Here is a 25,937-nt window from a genome sequence, read left to right on the forward strand (position 1 = left end):
CGGCGGCTTTGGCCTGACCCCCACAGCTTTTTGTCGAGCAGATTTTGATGCCAGCTGGGAGCTGGCGACGGATCCCAGCCCCCCGAGCGGGATGTTAGCGCTGTCTCTCCCCAGCCTTGGCYGGGGTCACTCGGTGCCGGCTGGCACGCCGGAGGAGCGGTCTGGCGCTGCCGGTGCGCCGTGCCAGAGGGAAGGGCGGAAAGCTCTGCGGGAAGCGCGGATCACCCGCTGAGGCCTTCATATTTATTTCATATCTCTATTCATTCCAGGCTTGCAGAGTTGGTTGTTTACCTCCAGAGGAGCGGAGGCACCGAGTGCTGGGGTGGGCGCAGGGTGGCRGTGACAGGGGTGGCGGTGACARGGGTGGCRGTGACAAGGGTGGCGGGTCCCCAGCTCACCGTGTGTCTCCTCTCTCGCAGGGTGCGGGGCGGCAGCGCCCGCAGGGAAGCCCGGACCATGCTGGCCTGCCTGCAGAGGACCCAGAACCCCCCAGCCCAGCACCTCCCCTGCCCCAGCAAGGCGCTGGAGCCACGCAAGTGTAAGTGCCCCGGGGGCGGGCGCCCGCTTTTGATGCTGTTTGCCTTATTGAAAAAGACATTTATTTAACYGATAATTAAAAAGAGCAGGAGAAGCAGGGAGGAGGGGAGGAGAGGGGGAGGAAGGAGCCAAGATAAGCAAATTAAATCGGGTTCTGCGCTTGATAAGTCCCAACTTCAGCAAACGTTGCAGAGCTGCCTGGGAAGCGCGGCGGCGGCAGAGGATGGCGCGGCCAGCCCCCCAAACCTCCCCGGCCCTTCCCCCCCTAATTACTTTTCCCCGTTTTTGCTGCAGCTCGCCTTCCCCAGGAGCTGGCCTTTCAGATAAGCTGTAAACTAGTTACATTAAAATGGGATCCAAAAGGTCACTCCGGCAAAGCACCTGTCTCTCCCAGCCTTTGTCTCTCAATCCAAACCGTGATTAAATGTATATTTAATGAGCCTGCTTTAGGCAGGCGTGTTTGACCTCCCCGGCTGGGAAAGGCGCATTAAGATTCTCAAGTGATGAATGTGTGTTTTAAAGAGGGGAGTGGATATTTTTCTGCTGGTCTCAGTTGGATTTTTAAACATTGCCGGCTGAAGACAAATCAGCTGCTAAAGCTCTGCTTGTTAGGCTGTGACAGCCCCCGGGTGTTTGTTTAATGAGCTGGATTTTCCTGGAGACGGTTTTTTTTTTCCAGTCTACCTGGGCACCCTGAGCAGCCAGGCAAGGTTTGGGCGAGCTGGGCACAAATTTTGGACCATGCTCAGCCTCCCTGGGGATCCCCAGTGTGGCTTCAGCATCGTGCTGCCAACCAGGAGGGTTATTTATCCTTGGAAGTTGTTTTATCCTTGGAAGTTATTTTACCTCTGAAACTTATCCTTGGAAGTGTTCATGGCCAGGTTGGGCAGGGCTTGGAGCAGAAGGTGTGTCTGGGCTCATGGAAAGGATGGAAGTGGGTGATCTTTACGGTCATTTCCAACACAAACCACTCTGGATTCTGTGGTTTTTTTGGGTGAAGCTCCCCAATGTTTGGCACAGGGAATAGGACACCCTGGCCAGAGGTGGGGTGATGGGCACACGGGTGTCACAGTGCAGCTTGATCCTAGATCTCCTCCTGGATGCGGCTGCCTGTGTCCTGAGAGGTCCTGAAGCTGTGCCAGCAGGGTGAGGGTGAGTGGCAGCAGTCTGAGCCCACCCCAGACCCTGACAGGTGTGGGGTACCCAGCAGACGGATTTTTTAACTCTGCTCCCCTGAAATCTCCAAAGCTTGTGTTCTCTGGGATGGGTGGACCCCCAGTCCGCTCTCCTGACCACCAGCCAGGTCACCTTAATCAAAGTTTGCCGCCCGCACGTTTCCTCTCATTACGGGCGAATCCGGCACGTCTCGCTCCTCTCTGCCTCCTGCCAGCGCAAATTAAATTGCAGGTGACATCCAGGGCCACGCATCTGGCTCGGAATACAATTTTCCCTCCTTTATTTATGGCACCTGCGGGAAGCACACGGCRGAGGGGCCGGGAGCCGGTGCGGGGCCGAGCGGGGAATCGGCGTGGAGAGCGCGCTCTTCAAACCGGGCGCAATTTAGAAGTGCCTCTGATTACTTAATTTGCTCCTGAGTATCTCAGTAATTATCTTTATGGGTCTTATTTCTGTCCTCTGGCATTGTTTCTGTCGATATTAAATGAGTCTGGCTCTCGGCACGTTGGCCGTCTGGCCCGGCACCACTGTGAAATCCTATTATCCTGCCYGCGCCGCTGATTAATTTTGGTATTAATTTCACGTAAAAGGTGAGCTGACTCATTTTCCTGCCCGTGCAGGGAGCTGCCAGCACCTCCACCCCCTCTGGCTGTGCCCCTGGCCTTTCCTAATTGTTGTCCTCCTGTCCCCGTGCCCATCCCAGCGGGCTCGGAGCATCCCACAAAACCCATCCTGCTAAAGCTGGAGGTGACTTTGCTGCTGTGCCGCTGTCACCAGCGCTATTCCCAAGGCTGTTCTGCAGGAACCAGCCCAGCATGCTGGTGTTGCATCCCCGAGGAGGATGAAGGAGGCTGCCAGAGCCCTTCCAGCCCTGCTCCACCCCTGCAGAGACATGGGACCCTCAGGAAAATATCACGTCCAGTTGACTCCAGCAGCCCGGTCCCTTTTGATTTTATCCTGGGTGCATTACAGGAATCCCGAGCTCAATTATAAATCAAATAATGCCCCCTCTCTGCTTGGCCAAACTCCTTGCCAGTCCCACTCTCAGGAGTCGTGGAGCAGTGGCTGATATTTAATGAAATGTTTCTTCTTTCTCCTGGGGCTGGGAGTTCCTAAAGAGTCTGGGAGCCATAGGGGGTTCACAGAAACCTCTCTGTGCTGACCTCATGAGCATCCTCCGCTGCCTGCAGGAAGGATGGAGAGGGATTATTTAGRGAGCRTGGYATGGCAGGRCAAGTGGGAATGGSCTCACACWRCCAGARGGCAGGGTTAGATGGGATATTGGGAAAAAGTTATTCCCTCAGAGGGTGAGGAGGCCCTGGMTCAGGGTGYCCAGAGAAGCTGTGGYTGYCCCTGGATCCCTGGAAGTGTCCAAGACTGGGTTGGAYGGGGTTTGGAGCTCCCTGGGATGCTTYAAGATGTCCCTGCCCATGGCAGGAKCTTTAAGGTCTCTTCAGGGTCACCCACAGCTCTCCCTGCACCTGTGGGGACTCTCATCAGCGATAAACCCATTAATTGCACACGGGATGAGGCCCCATTTAATGGCTTCTCGTTACCCAATTCTGCTTGTTCCAAGGGCATTTTCATTAGAGTGGCTGCAGCGAGGCTCTGCTTTTGTACACACCCATAAAATATCATTTTAATTTCATGAGGGGTTACACATGAGTGAAGTAAGATTAATTCTTTCATTTTCAGTTTCTGGAAGGGATCGGTTAATGATGGTTCTGTGTATTTATGTACGTGCCATAAAAAGGAGTTCAATTAACTGCTGGCCCCAAAATGTGCTGTTGACTTGCACTTTCCCTGCCAGGAATYGCTGCAAAAACACTTTTCCATCATTTGTGGGTCATTTGTGGGGTGGAGGGTGAGATGGGGCTGCTCAGTGCCCACCTCCCACCAGGTCAGAGCCCTGGGTTTGGGGTGGGCTTGGCTGGTCATGGTGCAGCACACGAGGGGGTTTGGGTTGTGTCCAGAATTCCCGGGATTGTCATGGTCCATTGGTGGCAGGGCAGGGTCCAGGGCACTGGCAGACCCCAGGACTGGGGGTGCCCACCCTGCTCCTCTCAGCAGGTACAAAAATCTTGAATTAATTCAAATATTAATTAGCTGTGGATGAGCAAGCAGAGGGGTTTGKGCAGCTGGGATGTGCTGTGGGGCCACCAGAGGTGGTACAGTCCCCTGCCAGTCCTGGGATCCCCTCAGAGGCTCCGTGGTGCGATGGCATCAGGGTGGCATCAGGGCCATGTTGGGTGTCAGAAGGGTGGCACTGGGATGGCACTAGGATGGCATTGGGGTGGCATTGGGGTGGCAGTTGTCTTGGGGTGACTTCAAGACTGTTGGCTTCAGATCGGTGTCACTGGAATGGCACTGGTGGCACTTTGGGGTGGCAGTTGTCTTGGGGTGACTTCAAGACTCTGTTGGCTTCAAAAGGGTGTCACTGGAATGGCACTGGTGGCACTTTGGGGTGGCAGTTTTCTTGGGGTGACCTCAGCATGCCTTTGGGGTGACTTGAGGGCTCTGTTGGCTTCAGATGGGTGTCCCTGGAATGGCTTTGGGGTGGCAGTTGTCTYRGGRTGCCTTTGGGGTGTCCTCAGGGCYGTGCTTGGGTGACATTAGTGCAGAATTGTGGCGGTGACACCACGGTGGCACTCAAGCATCAAAAGGGTGGCATCAGAACAGCATTAGGGTGACACTGGGGTAGCATCAGCGTGGCTCTGGGGTGGCACTGGGTGACATCGGGATGGCATCGGGGTGGCACGGTGGCCGGCGTGGCACGGAGCACGGCGCCGCCGCCTCGCTAATACCTCGTGGAGGAGACAAATGGGAAGTGACACGTGTGTGTGTAGACGGGTATTTGTGGTGACGCTTTGACTGCAGATAATAAAGTGCTCGCCCCGAGGTGATCCAATTCAGCAGCCGCCTCGGCAGAGCCGCGCGCGACGAGGGGGAGAAGAAAGGGGAGGAAGAAAGGCCCGTCTGAAATGACATGTCAGCCTAAAAAGGGAACGTGTTAACGGATGAATATCTGGGGACGGCGAGCCCGGCGCTTCCCTTTGTGCTTTGTCATGAATTTTGTTGTCTTTGCAGATTCCGGCGYTGCCGCGCGGGGTTTGCCACCTACGGTTATTCAGATGGATTTCTCCCKCTGTTATTGCTGGAGTTGGTTTAATTTAAACCCCCCCCTCGGAGCTGGGGTGTGTTTGTCTCGGYTCCCGGCATCGGGGATGCTCTGGGGGGTCCCACAGCGGGGGCTTTGCAGCGATTTTGGGGACAGTGCAGTCCTTTTGGTCGGGGAGGGGGCACAGGGACCCCAAAGGCATCCGCGGCGGCGCGGTGGCCTCTGCGCCACCCATCCTGGGGACACTGTCACCATAGAAACTGCGGTGGGAGGGCCGCGGGATGTGGCAGCCGCCCAACCCACCCTGGGCAGAGCAGAGCAGAGCAGCCCCCCTGCCTTGGGCAGCACCCAAAACCCACGGAAGTGCCCCATCCGTGCCACCCGTGCCCACTSTGCCACCCTGGTCTGGGCAGCATCCCCCATGTCCAGCTGAGACCCCCCTGGACCTTTCCCTGCCCTCATCCAGGGGTCACCAGCTCYGTGTCCCCACCCCGGCTCTGCCCTCCAGGGCAGCCAAATCCTTCCAGGCAGCTTTGYCGCCTGGGGCACAGACCCAAAACTTGAAGGAATGCCTCGATTTGTTAAATGTAGCAGCTTTTGTTTGTTTTCTTCCAAGTGTTTTCCAAATATTGAGGTTTCTTCCAAGTGTTTTGCAAATATTTAGGGTTTAGCTCTTACAAAATCTGTTCCCAGTGTGGCAGGCAGAGAAAAAGGGGATTTTTGATGCTTTGTGATGCTTTGAAGGCATTGGGCTCGCTTTGCTGCGAGGGGAACAGGGATCCTGGTCCCAAAGCTGGGGACGAGCTCTCGGCTCTCGCAGAATTTAATTCGTTTGGAGGCTGCAGTGTTATTATTTTTTAATAAGAGCCATTGGCATGGCAGCTCAGGTCCCCAGTGTGCTCCTGCCTCCTCTCAGCACTGCTCCCCTTCCCACCCCCTCCTGCCCCCGTGCCAATTAAAAATCCTGCCTAATTGCTGCCCTTCTGCCCCGCCAGCTCAGAGAGGCCGGGCAGGAACAAACCAGGAGATCAGGGCTGGAAATGCCAGTTCTTTTCTGGAAGAGGGGCAGGGCAGGATGGGGATGGAGGGTGAGGATGGGAGGGAGGGTGAGCTTTGGTAGGATGTTCAGGGCTCCAGGAAAATCCCCTTTCCCCAGAGCTGTGGCAGATGCTTTCCTTGAGCTGCTTTTTGGGGCCGAGCCCTCYACTGCAGCTTTTTTTTTTTCGGGGTGAAAAGTGTTTTCCTTTGGGACCACGGGAAGGCGAGGCCCATCCCTGGCTCTGGGAAGCTTCCAGCCACACGTCGCCTTCGGCAGCTTTATAAAGATTCCCTGCCGAGATTACTTCTTTCATTTATTGCAAAATATCGTAGCGCCTTCGATGTGTAAAAATAAGGATTGTCCCATCTTATCTCGGAAGGAATGGGGGGGAGGGAGGGAGGGAGCAGCACGTGTCTCTGGTGCTGCTGTTAACCACTGAGGTGCCGTGTCCTGCCATGTTCCCACTCGGCTTCTCACAGCTCAGGGATGTGGTGCTGAACCCCAGGATCAGTGCTGATCCCTCTGTGCACCCYGATATCCTGCTCTCTGTCCCATCCCAGAGCTGGGCAGGCTCAYGGACTGGGAATTAAAAGCACAAATTGCTGGTGTCTGTTCTCATCCTCCTCCAGGGAACGAGAAAACCCAGCCAGGGATGTTCCAGCACCRGGCTGGGGGACACACAGGCACCTGGGAGCAGAGTGGAGTTTCCTTCCTGGTTCTTTCTGAGCATCCTTCTCAGTATTGAGCATCCTCCCTGGTCCTGAGCATCCTTCATTCCTCCACTTCCTAATCCTGAGCATCCTTCCTGGTGCCATTTTGATCCCACAACTGCTTTAACCAAGCAGACCCTGGTTGGCTTCCCTTCCCTCCTTTTTATCCATCTTTTTTTTTTTTTCCAGACCTTTTGGGCTGTGGCTGCAGCCAGGCATGGTATGGGGGTCCCTGGGGAGACCGGGGATCAGAGGAATGCAGGGGATGCAGAGAGATTTAGGGGGGATTTGGGAGATGCGGGGAATTCTGTGGATATGGGGGATTTGGAAGATGCAGGGAATACTGTGGTTATGGGGGGTTTGGGAGATGCAGGGAATACTGTGGATATGGGGGATTTGGGAGATGCAGGGAATACTGTGGTTGTGGGGGTTTTGGGAGATGCAGAGGATGTGGGGGATGCAGGCAATGCTGGCAGTGGGGTGTGCACATTTTAGGAAGCTTTTGGGAAGGATTTATCCCACTTCTCCCACCTTTCCTGCAGCCATCCCTGATCCCCATCAGACATTTCACCCCATCCTACTCCTCCAGGCACAGCAGAGCMGGAGCTCCCCTCTCCATAAACCGAGATTTATTCCGGATTGCAGCCCCAGCGGGGTCTGGGATTTACATCTGTGTCTGGGACCGGGTTTGGTGGCCAATTTGCTAAAGTAAAAAGTTGTTTAGCTGGAGGCGTAATCTCATAAGCCCGTGCTGCCATTAGCTGGGGTCTCCTCTCCTCCTGGCTTTCCAATAATGCTCCGAGCAGAAGCTCAGAGTAATATAAAAAGCCATCGGATTATTACTGCGGGCGATGCATTTTCCATTTACAGTAATAAAATACCGAAGAAACAAAACAATTTAAAATTCCAATAAAATTCAAACCAAATCTTGGGCTGCCGAGCAGATTCAATTATTCAGCCGTTATTGAGTGCAGGCTGGAAAAATAGAGCAGGTCAGGGAGGGAGGGGGAGCTGGGAGGGGGGTGCCGGACGAATCCCATGGGAATGCAAGTGAAGGAAGGAGGTGGGAGGAAGGGAAACAGCTGGGAGAAGGGAAAGGGCTGGGAGAAGGGAAAGGGCTGGGAGAAGGGAAAGGGCTGGGCTGGGGTGAGGGATGGCAGGATCCGCGGTGGTGACAGCCGCGGGACAGCTCCGATGCTCCCGGTTCGGGAGGAGATGGACACGGGCGACAAAAAAACGGTGTGGCGGCGGTAGCGACGGCTCGGTTTGCGTCTTGCAGTAATTACAGCCCGCTGGAAAGCGGTAATTAGTGCAGAGGGCGGCAGCGTCGAGCCGGCAGCCGCCGGGCGGAGCGGCCGCTCTGTAATTTTCCCGGCGGGGGTGCGGCGCGTCACCCTGAGATGTGACAACACACCCAACTGGTGGCTTGTCACATCCAACCCAGCTGGAGCCAAGAGGTGACAAAGGCTGCTCCGGGCATGTGCCRGGGGATGGCAGGGAGGGTGGGATGCCATCGGCTGGGCTTGGACAGCAGTGCCAGCGCCACCCCAAAGTGTCACCTGCAGCCCCAGAGCTTGGGGACAGGGCTTTGGTGATCCCCGTCAGGGAACCGCGGTGCCCGTGGGTGACATCGCCTCCCTCAATCCCTCCTGCCACAGCCCCTCAATTTTTAGTATTTTTCCTTGGAAAGGAGCGTTTCTGTGGAATGGGCTCATTAGGGATTCTGCAAGTGTCACCGGTTAATTAGTGTCATGTTAATTGAGTATTCACGACGCTGCCACCTCCAAGGACGGTGGTGCTGCCATGAAGGGGAATGCAGATGTGCCATGCCGTGCCATGCCGTGCCTCTGGGCAGAGGGGTCACATCCCCATGCCCAGCAGAGCCCACTGTGCCCCCTCAGCGTGCCCTGATGGCTCTGTGGGATCACAGAACCTTTCCAGAGACCTGGCATGTCCTGGTGCCGCACGTCCTCACGTGTCCTGCTGGAGGAAGCTGCTGCTGCCCTGCCTCCTGTCTCCCGGCAGCTCCATTAAATCCTCCTCAAAGGCGCTGGTTTTAATTGGCTTAATACACTCGTTAATAACAATGTCTATTTAAGACACCTGTAAAAAGCCCATAACGGCAGCTTAATGGGAGCGATGTCCTGCCTGGGCAATTACTGCGCTGATGGAGAGCAGGGAGAGCACAGAAAGTGGCCATGGAGAGCATGGAGAGTGGCCATGGAGAGCAGGGAGAGTGGCCAAGGAGAGTGTGGAGAGCAGTCACAGTTCCCAGTGCATCCCTCCTGCCAAATCCTGGTTTTAACCAGTGCCTGGTTCAAGTCACAGCCACGGAAATGTCACTCAGAGCAGGATTGGGGCAGGCAATCCTTTCATTGGGAATGTGGAATGTCCCCAGCGGTGCAGCTCTCCCGCAGTGACTTTGCCACCGGGGATGTGGTGGCATCAGGAGCTGCTGCTCGTGGTGGCATTGGGAGCAAAGTGCTCTGGGTACTGGGGGACTGCACTGCCTGGGCTCCCCAAAACCCTCAGTTTGGCCATCTCCCCTTTGCAAAACTTTCCTCTGGGCAATCACCAGGCCTGGCATTCCCGGTGTGCCTAAATATCCCTCRGCTAGGCTGAGAATTTTGGGAACCAGCTGGGAATCAGCCATCATTCTCATGTGCCAACGTGTACGTGCATGTGCTGTGCTCTGTGTGTGTGTGTGTGTGGAGATTTTAAACACCWAATTTATTCCATCTATTAGATAGATTTTGTAGATTTAATCATTTTCACAGTTGGTGGCTCATTGGATACTCAAGATAAACTCCAAATGAAAGTATAATGGGAACGACAAATGAGTTTTCACACCAGAATGGCAGAAACTTGCTCAGGAAAGAGTTTGAAAGGAACAAAACTATATACATATATAATTTTTTTTTTCTGCGGTGGCTTTTGCTGACTCCAGTAGGTTACCACAGTTAATTTCACCAGTTTTGTTCATCTGTAAAATTGCATAAAAGTGACATTTTTGTGCTCATTATAGGAACTGCTGATTTATGGCTGGTAAATGCAATGCTTTTCCATTTTTGGTGAGGTTCTCGTAGCAGCGCAAAGCACCCATGAAATTGCTTGTATAATGTAGTTTAAATCCAATCTCAGAGAAAGATTCCCCCGTTGGGTAAAGTGACATTTCCATTCTCCACACCGAGTTTATTTTAGGCCACTTACAAGTGACTCCGTCAGCGGGAGGGGACAGCTCGGTGCCATGACCTGGTTTATGCCGGGAGCGGGTGGGATTGGTGCCGGGGTGTGGGTTCCCCCTCTTTTTGCTGGCGCCAGATTCACCCCATAATTTTCTCCCGCAGGCGAGACGGCCCCCATGCATTCCCCGCGCTACCCCAGCCCCGCCGAGCTGGACGCCTACGCACAGAAGGTGGCCAACAGCCCGCTGACCATCAAGATCTTCCCCACCAACATCAGGGTCCCCCAGCACAAGCACCTTAACCGGACGGTGAACGGCTACGACACCACGGGGCAGCGCTACAGCCCCTACCCGCTGCACGCCGGCGGCTACCAGGGGCTGCTGGCCATCGTCAAAGCCTCGGGCAAAAGCGTGGTCAAGAACTCGGAGGGGAAGCGGACTAAGCTCTCGCCCGCCCAGGTGGGCGTCGCTCCCTACCCCGCCTCAAGCACTTTAGCTCAAGGTCCCTCCTGCGCCGGGCAGCTGAGCTACCACGGCGGCCAGAAGCAGCTGGAGGGTCCCGTGCCCCCYAACGTGACGGTGGCGGCCTCGGTGCTGCCGCTGGCGGGCAGGAGCCTGGCCCTGCCGCCCTCCAACCTGCCCTCCATCCAGAGCATCATCTACCAGATCAATCAGCAGTGCCAGGCGCAGGGTGCCCAGCCCGGCTGCCCAGCGGTCGTGGCCGCTCACCCCAGCCCGGCCAAGCACGGTGCTTTCGGCCCCGGCTACGGCGGCACCGTCCTGCCCGAGTGCCGCAAGGGCGCCGAGCTGGCGCTGGGCTCCAACCCGGCCGCCGCCCTGGGACCCAAGGCGGGCGTCTACCCCGAGGGCATGGACTACCTGGTGTGGCAGCAGAAGCAGCAGCAGCAGCACCTGCGAATGTACAGCGGGGGCAGCGGCGGCGGGGGCGCCCTGAGCAAATCCCCCGAGACGTGCGCGGGCGCCTCGCGGCCCTACGGGCTGGGTGGCGGTGCCGCCGACAAGGTGAGCTCGTCGCCCTTGAACTGCATGCACGGCAACTTCGCCGTGGGGCAGTACTTCGCCCCGCCCTGGAACAGCGTCCTGGTGACCCCCAACAGCGACTGTTACAACCCCCCCGAGCTGGGGACGGCACCCCGYGAGTTAGGGGTGCCCCCGGCCGAGGGGCTGCCCAGCAAGACCCTCTGCAATACCTCCATCCTCAGCAGCAGCCTCCAGTCCCTGGAGTATCTCATCAACGACATCCACCCGCCCTGCATCAAGGAGCAGATGCTGGGCAAGGGCTACGAGACCGTGTCTGTGCCAAGGCTCTTGGACCACCAGCACGCCCACATCCGCCTGCCCGTCTACAGATAAGGGACCGATGCTGCTCTTCCCAAACCCAGGGCGAGGACTTCGGCGCCGGAGCGCGGCAGCGAGGGCGGGGGGATGGGGAGGGAGGTACGGGGTCGGCTGCCGAAAGGGCTCCCGGGACACTGGCGTTGCACCGGGGTCCCCGGACTGGACACACCCGCCACCCGCTGGAAGCCAAGGCTGAAGGACCGCTTGTTCTATATAGCTCAGAAATCATTTTATCTCCACGAATGTGAACAGGGAATTGCTACGAGTTGCTGCTATCCAGGGAGGGGAGGCTCTGCCGCGCTGGCGGTGCCCGGAGCAGGGTACAGCCTGGTGTTGTGGCCGGCCGGGAGGCTCCGTGGTGGATCCCGGCCTGGTGGTGGCCTGGTGGCTGTCCAGGAGGCCCCACAATGGCCGGTCCTGGCACAGCGGTGGCCGGGAGGCTCCGTGGTGGCCAGTGCTAGCCCAGTGGTGGCCGGTCCCAGCCCGGTGTGTGGCCGCAGGGAGCTGGCGCCTGACCTGTAGCTGAAGTCCGTAACTTGCACTGCTTTGATTAAAGCTAATAACTGGGGACAGTCTGGAGGCTATTTAAGAAAAACACTTGAAAACTTGAACAGATTTTTTTTTTTTTTTTAATTTTTTTTTTTTTTTCTTTTAGTTGACTAGGCTGTACATCTATGTGTTGGCTGCTACAGAGTCTCCTCCCACCCCTCTTCCTCCTCATCCTCCTCCTCCTCCTCTCACCCGGCCCCGCAGTGGTCACTGGCTCCTATTCCCACACAACCAGAGGGTTGGGGACCCCCTCAGCCCCTGTCCCCCCATTCTCACACTTCCAGACTCTTTTATGTCCCCCCCTTACTGTCAGTTCTACCTTGGTTCTGGGTCGCGGTACTGGGGTGCTCACATACCTCCTTTTTTTCTCTTTTTTTTTTTTTTTTTTTCTTTTTTTTTTTTAAGAAAAACACACTGCAAATGATTCCAAAACTCTCATTATGGTCCGTTATTCACTCTGTGTAATTCCGTGTTTAATAGATTTGTTAATTTACAAAAGGCTCCTCACCACGAAATACAAAGCGTTTTGATGTCTAAAGGTAAAAGAAGAATAATATCCCGATAAAACCCAAGGTGATTGTGCTCGGAAAAGAGGTACTGTATCCCTGAAAGCCTGTTCAAGCACTAAGTGCATTTACAAATCTCTGAGAATGTTTTTTTTTTATACTAAAATCGACCATTATATTCTACTGTGAGAAGTGCTGGCTGCACTATATTGTTTTAAAAATGAGAAAACAAAATGAAAAAAAAAAAAAAGAAAAAAAAAAAAAAAAAACCAACACAAAACCCGCAAGCCGTGTGTCCGGATGGTGTTTTTCCCAAAGTAAAACCAGGATCTCGCTGGATGTGTGCTCTGGAGTTTCTTTGCTTTGTTGTGACCTCCCCAGAGCTGGGACCCCCCCTTGCTCCTGGAGATTTTTAGGGCATGGAGGAACACCTATAAATAACCTTTTAACGATGCTGAGCCATTAATCCGGCCGGCACCAGCCTCTGCCTCACACCCAAGGGGCGGCACATGGGACAAATCCCTGGGATTAGGGCTGTGGCCTCATGTGCCCCCGTGGGGCGACGGGCACTGGGGCTGGGCACCGCGTCCCCATCCTGTCACCACCATGGCRGTGGCATCGCCGCCACCATCTGTCACCCGCTGGGTTTCCCCATGGMAGGAGCATTCCTGGTGTCAGTTACACTGGGATAATGGCATTAAATCCCAAATAGCTCCGGGCTGTGGATGCATCTCCCCGGCCTCTGTGTGCCATGGTAGGACATTTGGGGTGGCCTTATCCCAGCCAGAGAGGGGACCTGAGGGTGGCAAGGGCTCAGCTGCCTTTTTTGTGTGGCCAAAAGGGTTCAGGGATGGGATGGGATGGGATGGGATGGGATGGGATGGGATGGGANGGGATGGGATGGGATGGGATGGGATGGGATGGGATGGGATGGGATGGGATGGGATGGGATGGGATGGGAACAAACAGGGAAGAGAATGGGGACAGGATGACGATGGGAGTAGTGTGGGAATGAGGATAGGGATGGGATAAGAGTTGGGATGAGGATGGGTTTAGGATGGAGACAGGGAAATGGATAGGATGGGGTGGAATAAAAATGGGGAAGGGGATGAGGATGGGGGCAGGGATGAGAACAGGATGGGGATGGATGGGATGGGATGGGATGGGATGGGATGGGATGGGATGGGATGGGATGGGATGGGATGGGATGGGATGGGATGGGAACACAGCTCCTCCGGTATTTGTGGCAAGCCATGAGGGGACCGCTCCATCACCAGCAGTGAGCGGCGTGACAGCCGATCCTGGGAACAAAGAGAAATTGGGACAAAAGGAAATTTTCACCGAGGTTAATATTACTGATTGCGGGGGGAATGCCACTGCCTGCCTACACGTTAAAATTAGTCCGTCTGGAGGAAGATCTTTGCTCAGATCTTTGTCATTAAAAAGACGCCACATCAAAGGAATGCGATGCTGGAGCGCTGGTGGGTCCCTCTGCACCGGGCACCCCTCCCTGGGGGCCCCCCCGTGCCAAAACGGGGACTCTGGGCTGCACAGAGCCCTGCTGGGGGCTCCAGGAGAAACTTTGCTCCATCAGCAGCGCCCGTGGGAGGAGGATTCATTAGCGCTGCCTCCATCAGATTTCCCAGCTCGCCATAAATCAGGGCGAGCGGCTGCGAGMGACGGCGCGATCCATCTTGCGGGTCTCCAAGTCATTACATTTCATTAGGAGGTGTGCGGGGTTTTTATTATTTAGCAGGTTAATTCTCCCTTCAGATCGCTCCTCGGGAGGGGGATTTCGCCGGGCACGGGGAGGCTTCAGCTGTGGAAATGCAAAATAAATGGGTCCCTCCTTGGTGGGCGCCTGCCTTCAGCTGGGGTTGGTGTAGTGTCGGCTCTGGTGGGTGCAGGTGAGCACGTGGGGACCCAAAATGTGCTCAGGCACCGGGTGGAAATGGGGCACAGACCCCTGAGGTACATCCCAGCACCCAGGATGAAACCACCACAACCCATGGCCCTCCCATACCTTGGGACACAGCAGTTCCCTGCAAGAACACAGTGAGGGAAATTTGGAGGATCTCACCTCCAAATACCCTCCTATTCAAACAATATCCATAATAATACCAATAATGATCCAAATTTCCAGCAAGGCAGGTGTGCACGAGGCTGCTATCAAACTTAGCGGCCGCCTTTGCTGTTTGGGAGCGAGGAGGAGAGACAGGCAGTATAAATTGCGCGGCTGCAAAAGGACTTAAAAAAACCCATCCCTCATTTTGATTGATATTAGCTTCACAAATTAAGCTTTAGATTTATCTAAAAATAAATTTGCCTCCACGCTCCGCATTCTGGATGACAAGTGCTTTTCTCTTCCCTTTGTTGGGTTTGTCATCGCTGGCAGGGTGGCGCGGGGAGGGGCGGGAGGGGGCCGGGGCCATGCTCCCCCCTTTCATCAGCCTTTGGGGGTGTCCCTGTCACCACAGCTGAGTGTGAAACAGTTCAGGGCTTGGTGGGGCAGCAGGGAAAAGGGCCAGACTCAAGCCCTGCAGTCCTGAAGGTGGCAGAGGGATCCTCCACTGGGATGTCACCACGATGGCCATGGTGTCCCTGTCCCCACTGAGCCACCGCAGGGTGAAGGGGGATGGTGCTGGGGTTTGGTGGCAGCTGCCCTTCCCACACCCCAAATCTTATTAAAGCCCGCTGACATGTGGCCTCTTGGCTTTGGGGCATCAAGATTTGCACAGGAGGGGAGAAAATTGGTTTATATCTCATTTTACTGGAAAATCCCAGCTCTGGTGCTGCAGCCAGGGGCGGCCACCGTGCTGAGCCCATTTCTGTCACAGTGAGTGACTGAGTCCCTGTCCAGGGCTACCCAGACACCACACACGGCCCAGCCAGCACTGGCCACTGTGGCCACCCAGCCGGGTGAAAGCCAAGTTCATTGTTTTCACCCAAGAGCCGGTCTAGAAGCGGAGCAGCTCAGCTCCTCATTCGATTACGCAGCAGGAGCCGCCTCCTCCGCCTCTCCCAAGGAGTGATAATGAAACATATTCATCCCTCACCCTGGGGAAATACTTAAACCACAATATGAGAGATGTATGTAAATCACATTTAAACGGAGACGGTGCCGTTAACGCTGACGGCGACTCATCAAGTTCGAAGATGAAGCGTCCCCTCTGCTGCTGAAGCGTTTGCTGAGAGAGCTGGGCTGTCCCCAGGGCCCTGGACAGGGTCTCTGTCAGTGCCACCGTGTCACCATGCCACTGGTGCCCACCCAAAGCGCTCCTTCACGCCTGCACAATGTCCAGGTGTTGAAGGAAAGCTGCAGGTGGCTGGGAGGGTGAGGAAAGGAGTTACAGAGGGGTGATGGATAGGACGCAAAAGGGACGGAGATCCATGGGGATGGGCCAGGGACGAGAGGGGATGGAGTGTGGATGCGATGGGATGGGATGAGGAGCAGAGGTTTGCCCCCAGCCCGGTGCCGGTCCCACCCGTGCGCTCGGGGTGCGGGGTCAGCCCCGGCCCGGGCTCCCCGCGCATCGCCGGGGCCGCTCCCGCATCGCGCGGTGTGCGCTGCCCTCCGGTGGAGCCATCCCGCGCTGCAGCCGTGCCCGCATCCCTGCTCCGCACCTGGGCATTGTAATAACCGCGCACCGCACCTGGGAATCGTATCTATGTGCCACAGATGTGTATCATCACACCCATGTGTCACCTGGGCATCATCACAGCCATGTGTCACACCTGTACATCATCACATCCATGTACCACATTATTGTAACTGCGCACCGCACCTGGGAATCGTATCCGTGTGTCACACCTGTATCATCACACCCCTGTGTCACACGTGTGCATCATCACATCCATGTGTCACACGTGTATCATCACACCCATGTACCACATCTGTGCATTGTAACATACATGTATCACCTGTGCATCATCACATCCACGTGTCACACCTGTACATTACATCCATGTATCACACATGTGCATCATCACATCCATATATCACACCTGTGCTTCATCACATCTATGTCCCACACCTGCGCATCACATCCACGTATCACCTGTGCATTATCACATCCATGTACCACATCTGTACATTGTAACTATGCATTGTACCTGTGAATTGTATCCCTGTCCCGTACCTGTACATCATAACACCCCTGTGTCACACGTGTGCATCATCACACCCCTGTGTCACACCTGTGCATCATCACATCCATGTCCCACACCTGTCCACACCTGCACATCACATCCATGTATCATACCTGTGCATCATTACACCCCTGTGTCACACCTGTGCATCATCACATCCATGTCCCACATCTGTCCACACCTGTACCTCGTATCCCTATATGGCACCTGCATCCTCACATCCATGTCCTACACCTGTGTGTCATCACACCCATGTTCCACATCTGTACATCGTAACATGCACTGCACCTGTGAATCGTATCCATGTCCCACACCTGTACATCATCACACCCCTGTCCCACATCTGTGCATCATCACATCCATGTCCCACATCACTGTAACCATGCACCGCACCTGTGAATTGTATCCCTGTCCCCCACCTGTACATCACATTCCGGTCCCTGTACATCACATCCCAGTCCCTGTACATCATCACATCCCTGTCCCCCGCCTGTACACCATGGCCCTGCACCCCATCCGTGCACCACACCCCAGCTCAGCAGGATGGCTGACCGTGCCCAAAGGCACGGCACGGCACGGCACGGCACGGCCAGAGAGCAGCCGGCTCCTCCATCCCTCCCCGAACCCCGCCGGCAGCCCGGCTCTCAATCACTCAGCGCCGGGAGGAGGCGGCGGTGGCGGGTCAGTCTTTATTACTAAATAAATAGAAATATAAATCTTGTGCAAAACTCTGTGGCAAAACCATCGGCCTTGGAAAGGCATCGGGGGCCGCGCTCTCCACCCCCGGGCCGGGCCGAGGCTCCCGGCACGGCACAGCCGCGGCCCCGGCACAGCAAAGCGAAGCGGTGGCACTGGAGCTCGCCGGTGAGAGCCGAGACCACCCGGGGCAGGGCCAGSACCCCCAGGACAGCCAGGACAGCGGCTGCCGGAGGGACAGGGGCTGCGCGGATCCCTGAGGAGCAGACAAGCACCATCCAGCCCAGTCCGGRGATCTGGGCACAGTCCATCAGCTGCTGGTGCTGCCGGGCTAGAGCGGGGAGCTCGGGGTGTGGCCGTGCCGCCTCTCCCGCGGCTCCGCTGTCCCCACGGTCCCCAGGGGCACCACCACCTCCTCCGGCGAGCTGCTCTTGTTCAGCTCCACCACGCGCGGCACCACCGTCGACCAGCGATCTGCGGAGAGGGTGGGAGGCTGGCAGAGCCGGGAGCCTGTGGCTGCTCCCCCGGCCCCCAAATCTGCTCCTGGGSCTCATCGGAGGCTGCAAGCAGCATCCTCAGGGGTGATCCCAGCCCACAGCAYGGCGCTCACCTCTTCGCAGCCGGCCCACGGTGTGGGAGAAGCCGTAGTACTGGTACGTGTCGCTCTTGCCCGGGTCCTCACTGATGATGCCCAGATTCTGGTTCCAGTGGGACCAGTTCACCTCGTCCACCCTGTGGGGAAGGTCAGACCCGCGGGGGCTGCACAGGGTGCCCGGGAGGCGGGGTGAGAGTGCCCGGGAGCCGGGGTCGGAGTGCCCGGGAACCAGGGTGGGAGTGTCCGGGAGCTCCAGCACCCACCGGCAGTGCCAGCTGCCTCCACATCACTACAAAACACCCAGCACACTCATGCCAGCCCCTCAAAATGCTGCTGGCCGTGGTGGGAGAGGCTCAGCAGCTCTCCAGCCCCCAAGGGTGCCCAGCTTTACCTGAAGCACCAGCGGCGGTCGGGGGTCCCGTCCGTGCCCTTSCCCACGGTGACCATCTCCCCCGAGCGGAAAGCTTTGCGCAGGAACACCGGGAAGGAGCGCTCGATGTCCAGGATGGTGGTGGCCCACTGCCAGGGACACCGGGGACTGCTTGAACCGCAGCCCCCCAGGCACAGGCAGCCCCTGGAGCCTCCATCCCGCAGCCCCCGGGGTGTGGTACCTGCAGCTTCCAAATGTGCTTGCTCTCCTTGGAGACCTGGCCCACGGTCTCACCCATGAGGGCGATGAGCATGTTGAGGAGGAGCACGAAGGTGAGGATGATGTAGGTGACRAGGAGGATGATGAAAACAGCGGGGTACTTGGCGCTCTCGAGCATCTGCAGGTCACCCATGCCGATGGTGAGCTTGAAGAGGTCGAGCAGGAAGGTGCTGAAGGTCTGGCTGTCCCGGCAGGACGGGTAGGTGGGCACCGTGCAGTTGGACTTGTCGCTACAGGACTCACTGCTGGGACACGGGTTGAGGAGGGACACCAGGGCTGGGGGACAAGGGACAGTGATTCCACAGGGGGAACAGCAAGGACAGGATCCACAGTGGGCCCCAATGTGGCTCTGAGCTGGCTGAGACCTTCTCCACCACTGGAGSAGGAAAAGGCTGAGCCCGTGGGCAGGTGGGATGGGCCTGGGGGTTCACAGCCCCCTGCCCAGCCGTGCTGAGCCATAGGGTCATCCTTCCCCCAGCCAGGTGTTACCTGAGGCATAGCCAATCATGAAGAGCAGGTAGACCAGCAGGAATCGGAACAGGTCTTTGAAGAGGATCTAAAAGTGATGGAGAGCAGGGTGAGGTGAGCTGGACAAAAACATCACCACCAAACTGTGCTGCTGTGTAGGGAGTGTTAACARCTTGCAKGGGAGAAAAACGCCACGTCCTTGGCTGTCTTGAGAAAAAAAAGATTGGAATGTAGAATTGATAATACAGGTGGCTTACAATTATAAACATTACTAATACTGTAGCTTTTACAAACCTACCAATCCTATGCTGTTGAGTAGAAAGTGACAGCCTCACTGACCAATGTATGTTTGACACAAATGTATGCACTSRTTGCTAAAGTGGATAAAAGAGGCCTATMCCAGAATAAAGKGRTTAYTTTTTGTGTGTGTATRTGTGTGTCTTTGTGTCTGTTATTTTGTGTCGGMTGTCYAGCCAACAGCGACACTGCTGGTTCCAGGAGYAGGGAGTRGAGAGCCACASCAACCCCACACAGAGCCTGGAGGAWCCTTTYCAAGYCACACTTCCACARGAGCATCACCCCTGGAGAAAGACAGACCCATGAGCCCCACCCCAGACCTTCTGGATCATGATGCTGTAGGTCCCYGTCAGCTTGAGGCCGCGGGTGAAGTAGAGCGCGTTCATCCAGCCCAGCACCAGCGCAAACACCATGACGGCCAGGTACGCCTCGATGCCACCCAGGTACAGCCCCGCCGTCACRATCACCAGCACCGAGTAGATGAAGCTGGAGGAGAGCTGGGGTCAGGCCCTGCACCCACAAGGCTGGGGGTTGAGGTGAYTSGTGGTGGCCCTGGGGGTTCCTCACRTACTAGAGCAGCTGGAAGGAGCCRTCTATGAAGAAGGAGTTGACACCTGGGCATTTCTTCATGAACAGGTCTTTGATCTGTGGGGCAGAGGCAGAGATTGAAGGATCTGGAGTGGCAGGGTCCCCAGGGCTGTCACCCCTGGAGACCCCAAGGGTTCTGTGGTCCCGCTGCCTTGCCACACTGACGTTTGTGCAGAAGAAGAGCACTCCAGTGAGGAGGGTGATGATCTCCCCGGCCAGRCGCAGGTAGTCGGCGGTGCTGCTGTAGGGGTAGGGCGGCTGTGGGGAGGAGAGGACAGAGCTGAGCTGCTCCCCCTTTCCCAGGGGCAAAGACCCCCCTGCCAAGCTGTGCTGGCCCATGGGGCCGTGCCAGCGTGGGGACTCACGGGGCCTTCCATGGGGCGGTAGTAGGCCACGAGGGTGAAGATGACCATGGCGCTGAGGTAGGACACCACGCTGATGTAGAAGGACACGGCCCCGAATTTGCGCCACTTGTCCCGCAGCAGCTCGTTGATGGGCTCCACTGCCAGCATCTCGTGGCGGTTCTGCTGGGATGTGGACGGTGACAGAGGGGACAGGGCCACCCCTCCAGCCCCCTCCCGGTCCCCCCAGCCCCTGCACACCTCGATCTTGCTGTTGTAGACGAGGATTTCCAGCACAGACACCTCCTCCCCGCAGGTGTCCAGCGAGGACAGGTCGTACAGGGAGGAGTAGACGGGGCCGTACGCCCAGTCCTTGAATTTCCGGGACAGGTGCCGGGCGTCCTCGTCCGTGATCTCCCGCCGGATGATGTGCTGGAAGATCTGCCCGAGGTGGGGGGCTGCTTACACACAGACCTGACCCCAACCTGCTTGGGGCACCCTGTGTTCCTCCCACCCCATCCCGAGGGGATCCCCCAAACCACCCCTGCACCCCAAGGGACTCAGGAGCTGCTGGGGTGCACAGACACTGCCACAGCCCCGAGAATGCTGCAGCTTTTGTGTTTTTGGTGACTCCTCTGCCTGCCCCACCAGAGGCTGAGGGCAGGTCAGGGGAGAGGATGGGCTGTGCGAGGGTCTGGGGTTAATCTGGAAAGGGCCAGAATGTAAAGGGGCTTTAATTAGCCCCTTTTAGGGTTAACAATCTGCACATCCAGGTTTCCACCAGCATCTGCAGAGAGAAGCCAGCAGCGACATGCACTGAGTGTGACAGGGCTCAGCGTGGATCGCAGGTTGATGTCTGTCCCCCACTACGGGGCCGTCACCGTACCCCGATCTTGCCGGTCTTGGCTGCCATCATGAGCGGGGAGAGCCCGTCGTTGTTGAGCAGAGCCTCCAGGTTGGTGTCGGGRAAGAGCTTGGCGCACTTGACGAGSAGCAGGTCGTACATTTTGGTGACGAACTTGGTGTTCTCGCGGGTGTTGTCGGCGATGGCCACCAGGGCGTGCAGCACGGTGTTGCCGCGGGAGTCCTGGCGCCGCAGGTCCGCCTGCTTGTGCCCGTTCTCCGTCAGGTAGTGCACGATGTGCGGCTGGTTGGTGCAGGCGGCCAGCGACAGGGGCAGCTCACCTGCGGGGACAACACCGGGGCTCCTGTCACCCTTTCCTTCCCCGCAGMGYGGGSATYTCGGGGTGCAGCCCGCCGGGCTCCRTCCCTGCTCACCGAAGTAGAAGTAGCCGCCCTCGCCTTTGGGCTGGAAGAAGCGGCCGCGGGCCTGGGCATGGACRTCTGCCCCTTTCTCCACCAGCAGCTCCACGTAGTGCTTGCAGCGGCGCTCGATGGCGATGTGCAGGGCGGTCTGACCTGGGACAGAGCCGCCCGTCAGCCACCTCCTTATCCCGTGACATCCCCCGAGTKCCAGCCTTCCCAGGGTCCCCGAACCACCCCAGTGTCGCCCGTGCCCAGGCGGGGCCAGCAGTGCCCCCCACCTCGGTAGTAGACGTCCCTGAAGGGCGAGTTGATGAACTCCCGCATGTTTCCCGTCTTCTCGGCGATGTCCAGCAGGACGGGGATGGTGTCGTTCTTGCCCCCGCTCAGGTTGAGCAGAGCCTTGGGCAGGCAGGTCTTTCCCGTGGAGGGCTCTGCGAGTGGAGGGTGTTGAGGAGGGGCCAGGGCGAGCCCCTCAGGCCCCGGGTTGCCCATGCCGGAGCTGTGCATCCCCATCCCCRCAGGAATACCGGGATCACCAGCGGCACAGCCCCGGCAGCAGGCCAGGGAACCCCCCAGGCCCTCACCTCGGAACTCCTCGTCTGTGAGGCGCTTCTTGTGRGTGAGGAGGAAGGAGAGGAGCCCATCCAGGCCGGCCGGGGACCCCCGGGASACGATGTCGAAGAGGATGGGTCTGTTGAAAACCTTGAGGACGGGGGGCGGGTCGGGAGCCGGCCCCTTTGCGGCCGGCGGCTGCTTCCTGCGGGAGAAASGCCAGCGCTGGGGACTGGAGGGACACCTCAGCTGGGCAACGAGCTCGAGGGTGCTCTGGGGACAGGCAGGTGGGGACAACCCCCGGCTGGGGTCACCTGTGGGGCCGGGGTAGCCTCCGCACCCGCAGCAGCTCAGTGCTCCCAGTGCCTTGCCCGCTCCCACCAGGAGCTGCAGCGTTCGGGGCCCCCGGCTGTGCCCCCCTGGAGGGACAGGCCGCCGGCTTGGTCACGCTCCAGCTCCTCGGGTGAAGCCAGACCGGTCGGAGCAGTCGGCAGGACCGGGGACAACCGGTCAGCTCCGGGCACCGGSAATGAGGGCAGCACGGACGGCGGCYGCCGCAGCCGGGGATTTCGAGTCTGAGGGCATCCTGGCCCCCTCCGCCCACCTCCAGGGGAAACATCCCGCTCTCCTGAGCCGGTTGCACCCCTGGGTGGGGACACTGGCRGGGGGCCACGGTGGCCGCCCCAGGTGCCCGGCACAGAGGGGCATTGTGCGTCCGGCCCCGGGCTGCCCCCCCCGGCTCCGGTTTCCTGGCGCGGGCAGGGCGGAGGCTCTCCTGAAAAGCCCTTTCATGCCTCAGCCAGACGGCCGCACCGGCCAGGGGAGCGGCTGGGCGCACAGAGCCTCTTTCACGGCGCCCGTAAGGGGGAAGGGGAGCGAGCTCCCGTCCCCGCGGCACCGGGGGCTGCGGAGCCCCGCCACGGCATGGGCACAGCCCATGGGACTCACCGGGAGCTGCTCCCTCAGCGCCACACCTCTGCCCAAAGCACCCCAAAATGCCACAGAAAGGTCTGCCCCGGTCCCCAGCTGCTCAACATCCCCATCCCCACCGGGGCGCCCCCACCCCAGCTCCCCTCACCGCACCGGGAGGCGCGGGGGTCCCGTACTCACTCCCCGACCCTCCTGCGCCAGCGCTTGTTCTCGCTGGGGTGGTGGCGGTAGGTGCCGTAGTCGAAGAGGGAGTCCATGGGGGCTTTCTTGGGCGCGGGGACCACGGGCGACTCGTAGATGGTGGCCTCCAGCAGCTCCATGGGTTTGGGGGCGCCTTTCCGAAAGGCCCCCTGGAATTTCATGCGCAGGTTTTGCTTCCCATCCCCGGCGCCGGGGRGACCCCGGGCTGTCTCGGCGGAGCTCGGGGCGTCCTCGTTCTCGAACAGGTTGGCCAGCGAGGAGAGAGGGAAGGAGTCGTTCTGGAGGGTGCCGTCCTCCGCCGCGCCCTCCCCGGCATCGCGCGGGGCGTCTTCGGGGTCTGCCATGGTTCCTGCCCGGAGAGACGGGCACGACTGACCTGCCTGGGCTGCTGTGACACCCGGCTTCTTCTACGAAAGCAAACCTGGCAGAAGAAAACCCAGCGTCACCCCCAAAACACCTCCACATCCTCTCCCCGGCGCACCGAACCCCGCGGCGGGACGGGTCTCACACCCACCCTGGCAGCGGTGGGGGCCGGCGGGATCCCCCTGTAACTCAGAATCTCCCGGACGGTGCTGCCTTGTCCCGGCTCTCCTCGGCACCCACCTACCCGCTGCGGGGACCCCTCACGTCTGCGGGGGCCCCTCCGGCTGCGGCGCTGCCGTGCTGGGCGAGGGCGAGCCCGGCCCCGCTGCGGTCAGCCGGGGTGCAGCCCAGGACAGGGCACAGAGCAGACCCTGTGCGCTCCGATCTGCCGCCCAAGGAAAGAAAACATTCCTTGGGATACTCCCCACGAACGGGGAAGCGTCCAGGGAAGCGCCCAGAGGCAGCAGGAGCCGCCACCGCAGCAGGGCTGGGAGCGGAGCCAGSGCTGCTCCTGATGCTCCACAACCCAGGGGGGCTCGGTGGGACGCGGATCTGGGCACCGGGAGGGGACGGGCGCGGCTCCGGGGGGCAGGAGCAGCGGTTGGGACAAGAAATTACGGGTTTAGGTTGCCYGGAGGGACGTGGAGATGAAGGAGAGACGTGCTCTCAGCGCGGCCAGCAGAGCACTGTACCGTGTCACCGTGTCCTGTCCCGCCGGACACGGGCAGGTGACCGGCCCCGGGCACTCCCCAGCCCCGCTTTCCCCCAAAACCCTCCGGCCAAACGCAGCAGCGTTAGAGCTCAGCACAGCCCTCCCCGCGGGTCCTGGGACAGAAAAAGCAGCAGCAAACGTGTCATTTGGTGCTGGGCTGCAGCTCTGAGTGACCAGCCACAGCGGCAAGCTGGGCACTGCCGGGAAAAGGGCTCCAAAGGGGCAGCGAGTCCTGGCAGCCACGTGGTGCCCCGTGGGCACGGGGGATGAGGGTGGCAAACTCCCGAAAACCCCACAGCAATAGGGAGGGGTTCTCTGGCGGGCACTGTAGGGATGGTGAAGCCTCGGAGGGCACCCAGAAGGGACACAGCAGCTGTGGGGTACACTCAGTGGGGACAGTRCAACCCTGGGAACATTATAGCCCTGGGGGACACAGAGCTGGCAGTTTCTCCTCTTTGCCGACTTTCCCGCCATCCCTGTCTCTGTAAGAAATTCCACAAGCACCTGCCAAAGCCCGCAGGTCCCACATCCCGACCCCAYGCAAACAGGAGCCCTCACACGGCCGGATGGACCTTGGATAAAGGAGAAGAGGGAATTGCCCAAGCACACCGACCCTGCGGGCTGGGAATGGGGACGGAGCACCTGACCTGTCCAAATTGTGCTGGATCCCAGAAAAATGCAGCTTTAGGAAAAACCCGGACACGGCACGGGCTGTCACACACCTGCTGTCACCGGATGGGGCTGGAAGGTTTTGTGGGAAATGAGGGACTCGGGGCTGGTGCCGTCAGCCCGGGCGCTGCCAGGAAAGGTGCAGTCACAGGGGTTTGATTTGGCCCGTTAGTTATTTGGGTTTGGATTTTTCAGACCTCTTCACCTCATGGAATAACTGAGTCAAGGCACAGCTCTCGCATCCAACACAAACCCCACCTGTGCTCCCACCTCTTCCCAGCTTCCCATCCAGGTACCTCCAGTGTCCCCAGTCTGTCCCCACTCCAGCCCACCACAGGAGCAYGGACGCTGTCACCAACACCGGGATGTGTGGGGACATCTGCGGGTGGGTGGCAGGGAGGGTGTCCCATGACATTAAAGGGTGATCTGGTGGGAGTGAATCACTGTGAAACCACAATGGGTTCGTGTAGGAAATGCTCATCCGGAGTGATGCAGYTGCTTCCCAAAATCATCCCCACCACTGAGCCCGTGCTCACCTCGGCAAGAGCCAGGAGCTCGGTGTGGGCAGCACGGGGGGTTCAGAGCTGATAGAAGCCCCCTCCTCAAAGCTCCCCTGCGAACCCACCCGGTGCCTCAATCTCAGAGCCTGAGTCCCCAGACTGTCCGGTCAGGTCAGGACCCCACAGTGCCAGGGGCATCCACAGGGCTGCACCTGGCCCTGCCCAGCTCAGCCCTCAGCCCCCACTTCACCTGGGGTCTCCATCCTGCCCTGGTCCCCATGTGCTGCCCGGAGAGCTCCATCCTGCCTCAGTTTCCATATCCCTCACCGGGGGCTCCATCCTGCCCCAGTCCCCATCTCCCAGCCCGTCCCACTCCCGGTCGTGCCCCCCGTTGCCCGTTCCCCCGGCTCCGTACCGCGAAAGGTCCCGTGGAAAGTCCCCGTAGGCTCCGGCGCCGCCGAGTCGCCCGGGGCCGGTCCCAAGAGCGGCCCCTCCCCGCCCCGGCCCCGGCTCCAGCGGCGGAGGCGGCACCGGGACCCGCCCTCGGGATCGGCCCCCGCCCGCCCCACCGTCCCTGCGGCCCTGACACGAAACAGCCCACCAGGAACAGCCCCAAAATACCAACAAGCCCCCCAGGAACAACATCTCTGACACAGCCCTCCTAAGGAACAGCTGGAAAAATCCTCTCAAAAACAGCCCCCCCAGGAACAGCTCCAAAACAGCCTCCCAGGAACAACTCCAAAACGCTCTCCTCAAAATCCTCCTGAAAACAGCTCCCCTAGG

At 58.6% G+C, this 25,937-nt stretch overlaps 2 protein-coding genes across 2 annotated transcripts; one reads left to right on the forward strand and one right to left on the reverse strand.

The window, feature by feature from the left end:
• Positions 1-364: 364 nt before the first annotated feature.
• On the forward strand, positions 365-12,500 carry FAM222A (family with sequence similarity 222 member A). The gene is made up of 2 exons (XM_057378098.1): positions 365-538; positions 9,928-12,500. Exons 1-2 carry the CDS (start codon positions 457-459, stop codon positions 11,136-11,138), a joined length of 1,293 nt encoding a protein of 430 aa, XP_057234081.1. The 5' UTR covers positions 365-456; the 3' UTR covers positions 11,139-12,500.
• Positions 12,501-17,014: 4,514 nt separating this feature from the next.
• TRPV4 (transient receptor potential cation channel subfamily V member 4) lies at positions 17,015-25,626 on the reverse strand. Its single transcript, XM_057378099.1, has 16 exons — positions 25,570-25,626; positions 22,890-23,331; positions 21,812-21,984; positions 21,506-21,658; positions 21,240-21,380; positions 20,848-21,146; positions 20,223-20,402; positions 19,986-20,144; positions 19,786-19,878; positions 19,604-19,677; positions 19,353-19,518; positions 18,757-18,823; positions 18,230-18,543; positions 18,010-18,137; positions 17,634-17,755; positions 17,015-17,497 (listed from the first exon to the last, which is right to left on the reverse strand). The coding sequence occupies exons 2-16, from the start codon at positions 23,252-23,254 to the stop codon at positions 17,355-17,357; spliced, it is 2,577 nt and encodes an 858-aa protein (XP_057234082.1). The 5' UTR covers positions 23,255-23,331; positions 25,570-25,626; the 3' UTR covers positions 17,015-17,354.
• Positions 25,627-25,937: the final 311 nt, after the last annotated feature.

This window comes from Malurus melanocephalus, unplaced genomic scaffold, assembly GCF_030028575.1.
Source record: "Malurus melanocephalus ecotype Western Australia unplaced genomic scaffold, MMel_1.1 scaffold_340, whole genome shotgun sequence".
Classification (NCBI taxonomy): Eukaryota; Metazoa; Chordata; class Aves; order Passeriformes; family Maluridae; genus Malurus; species Malurus melanocephalus.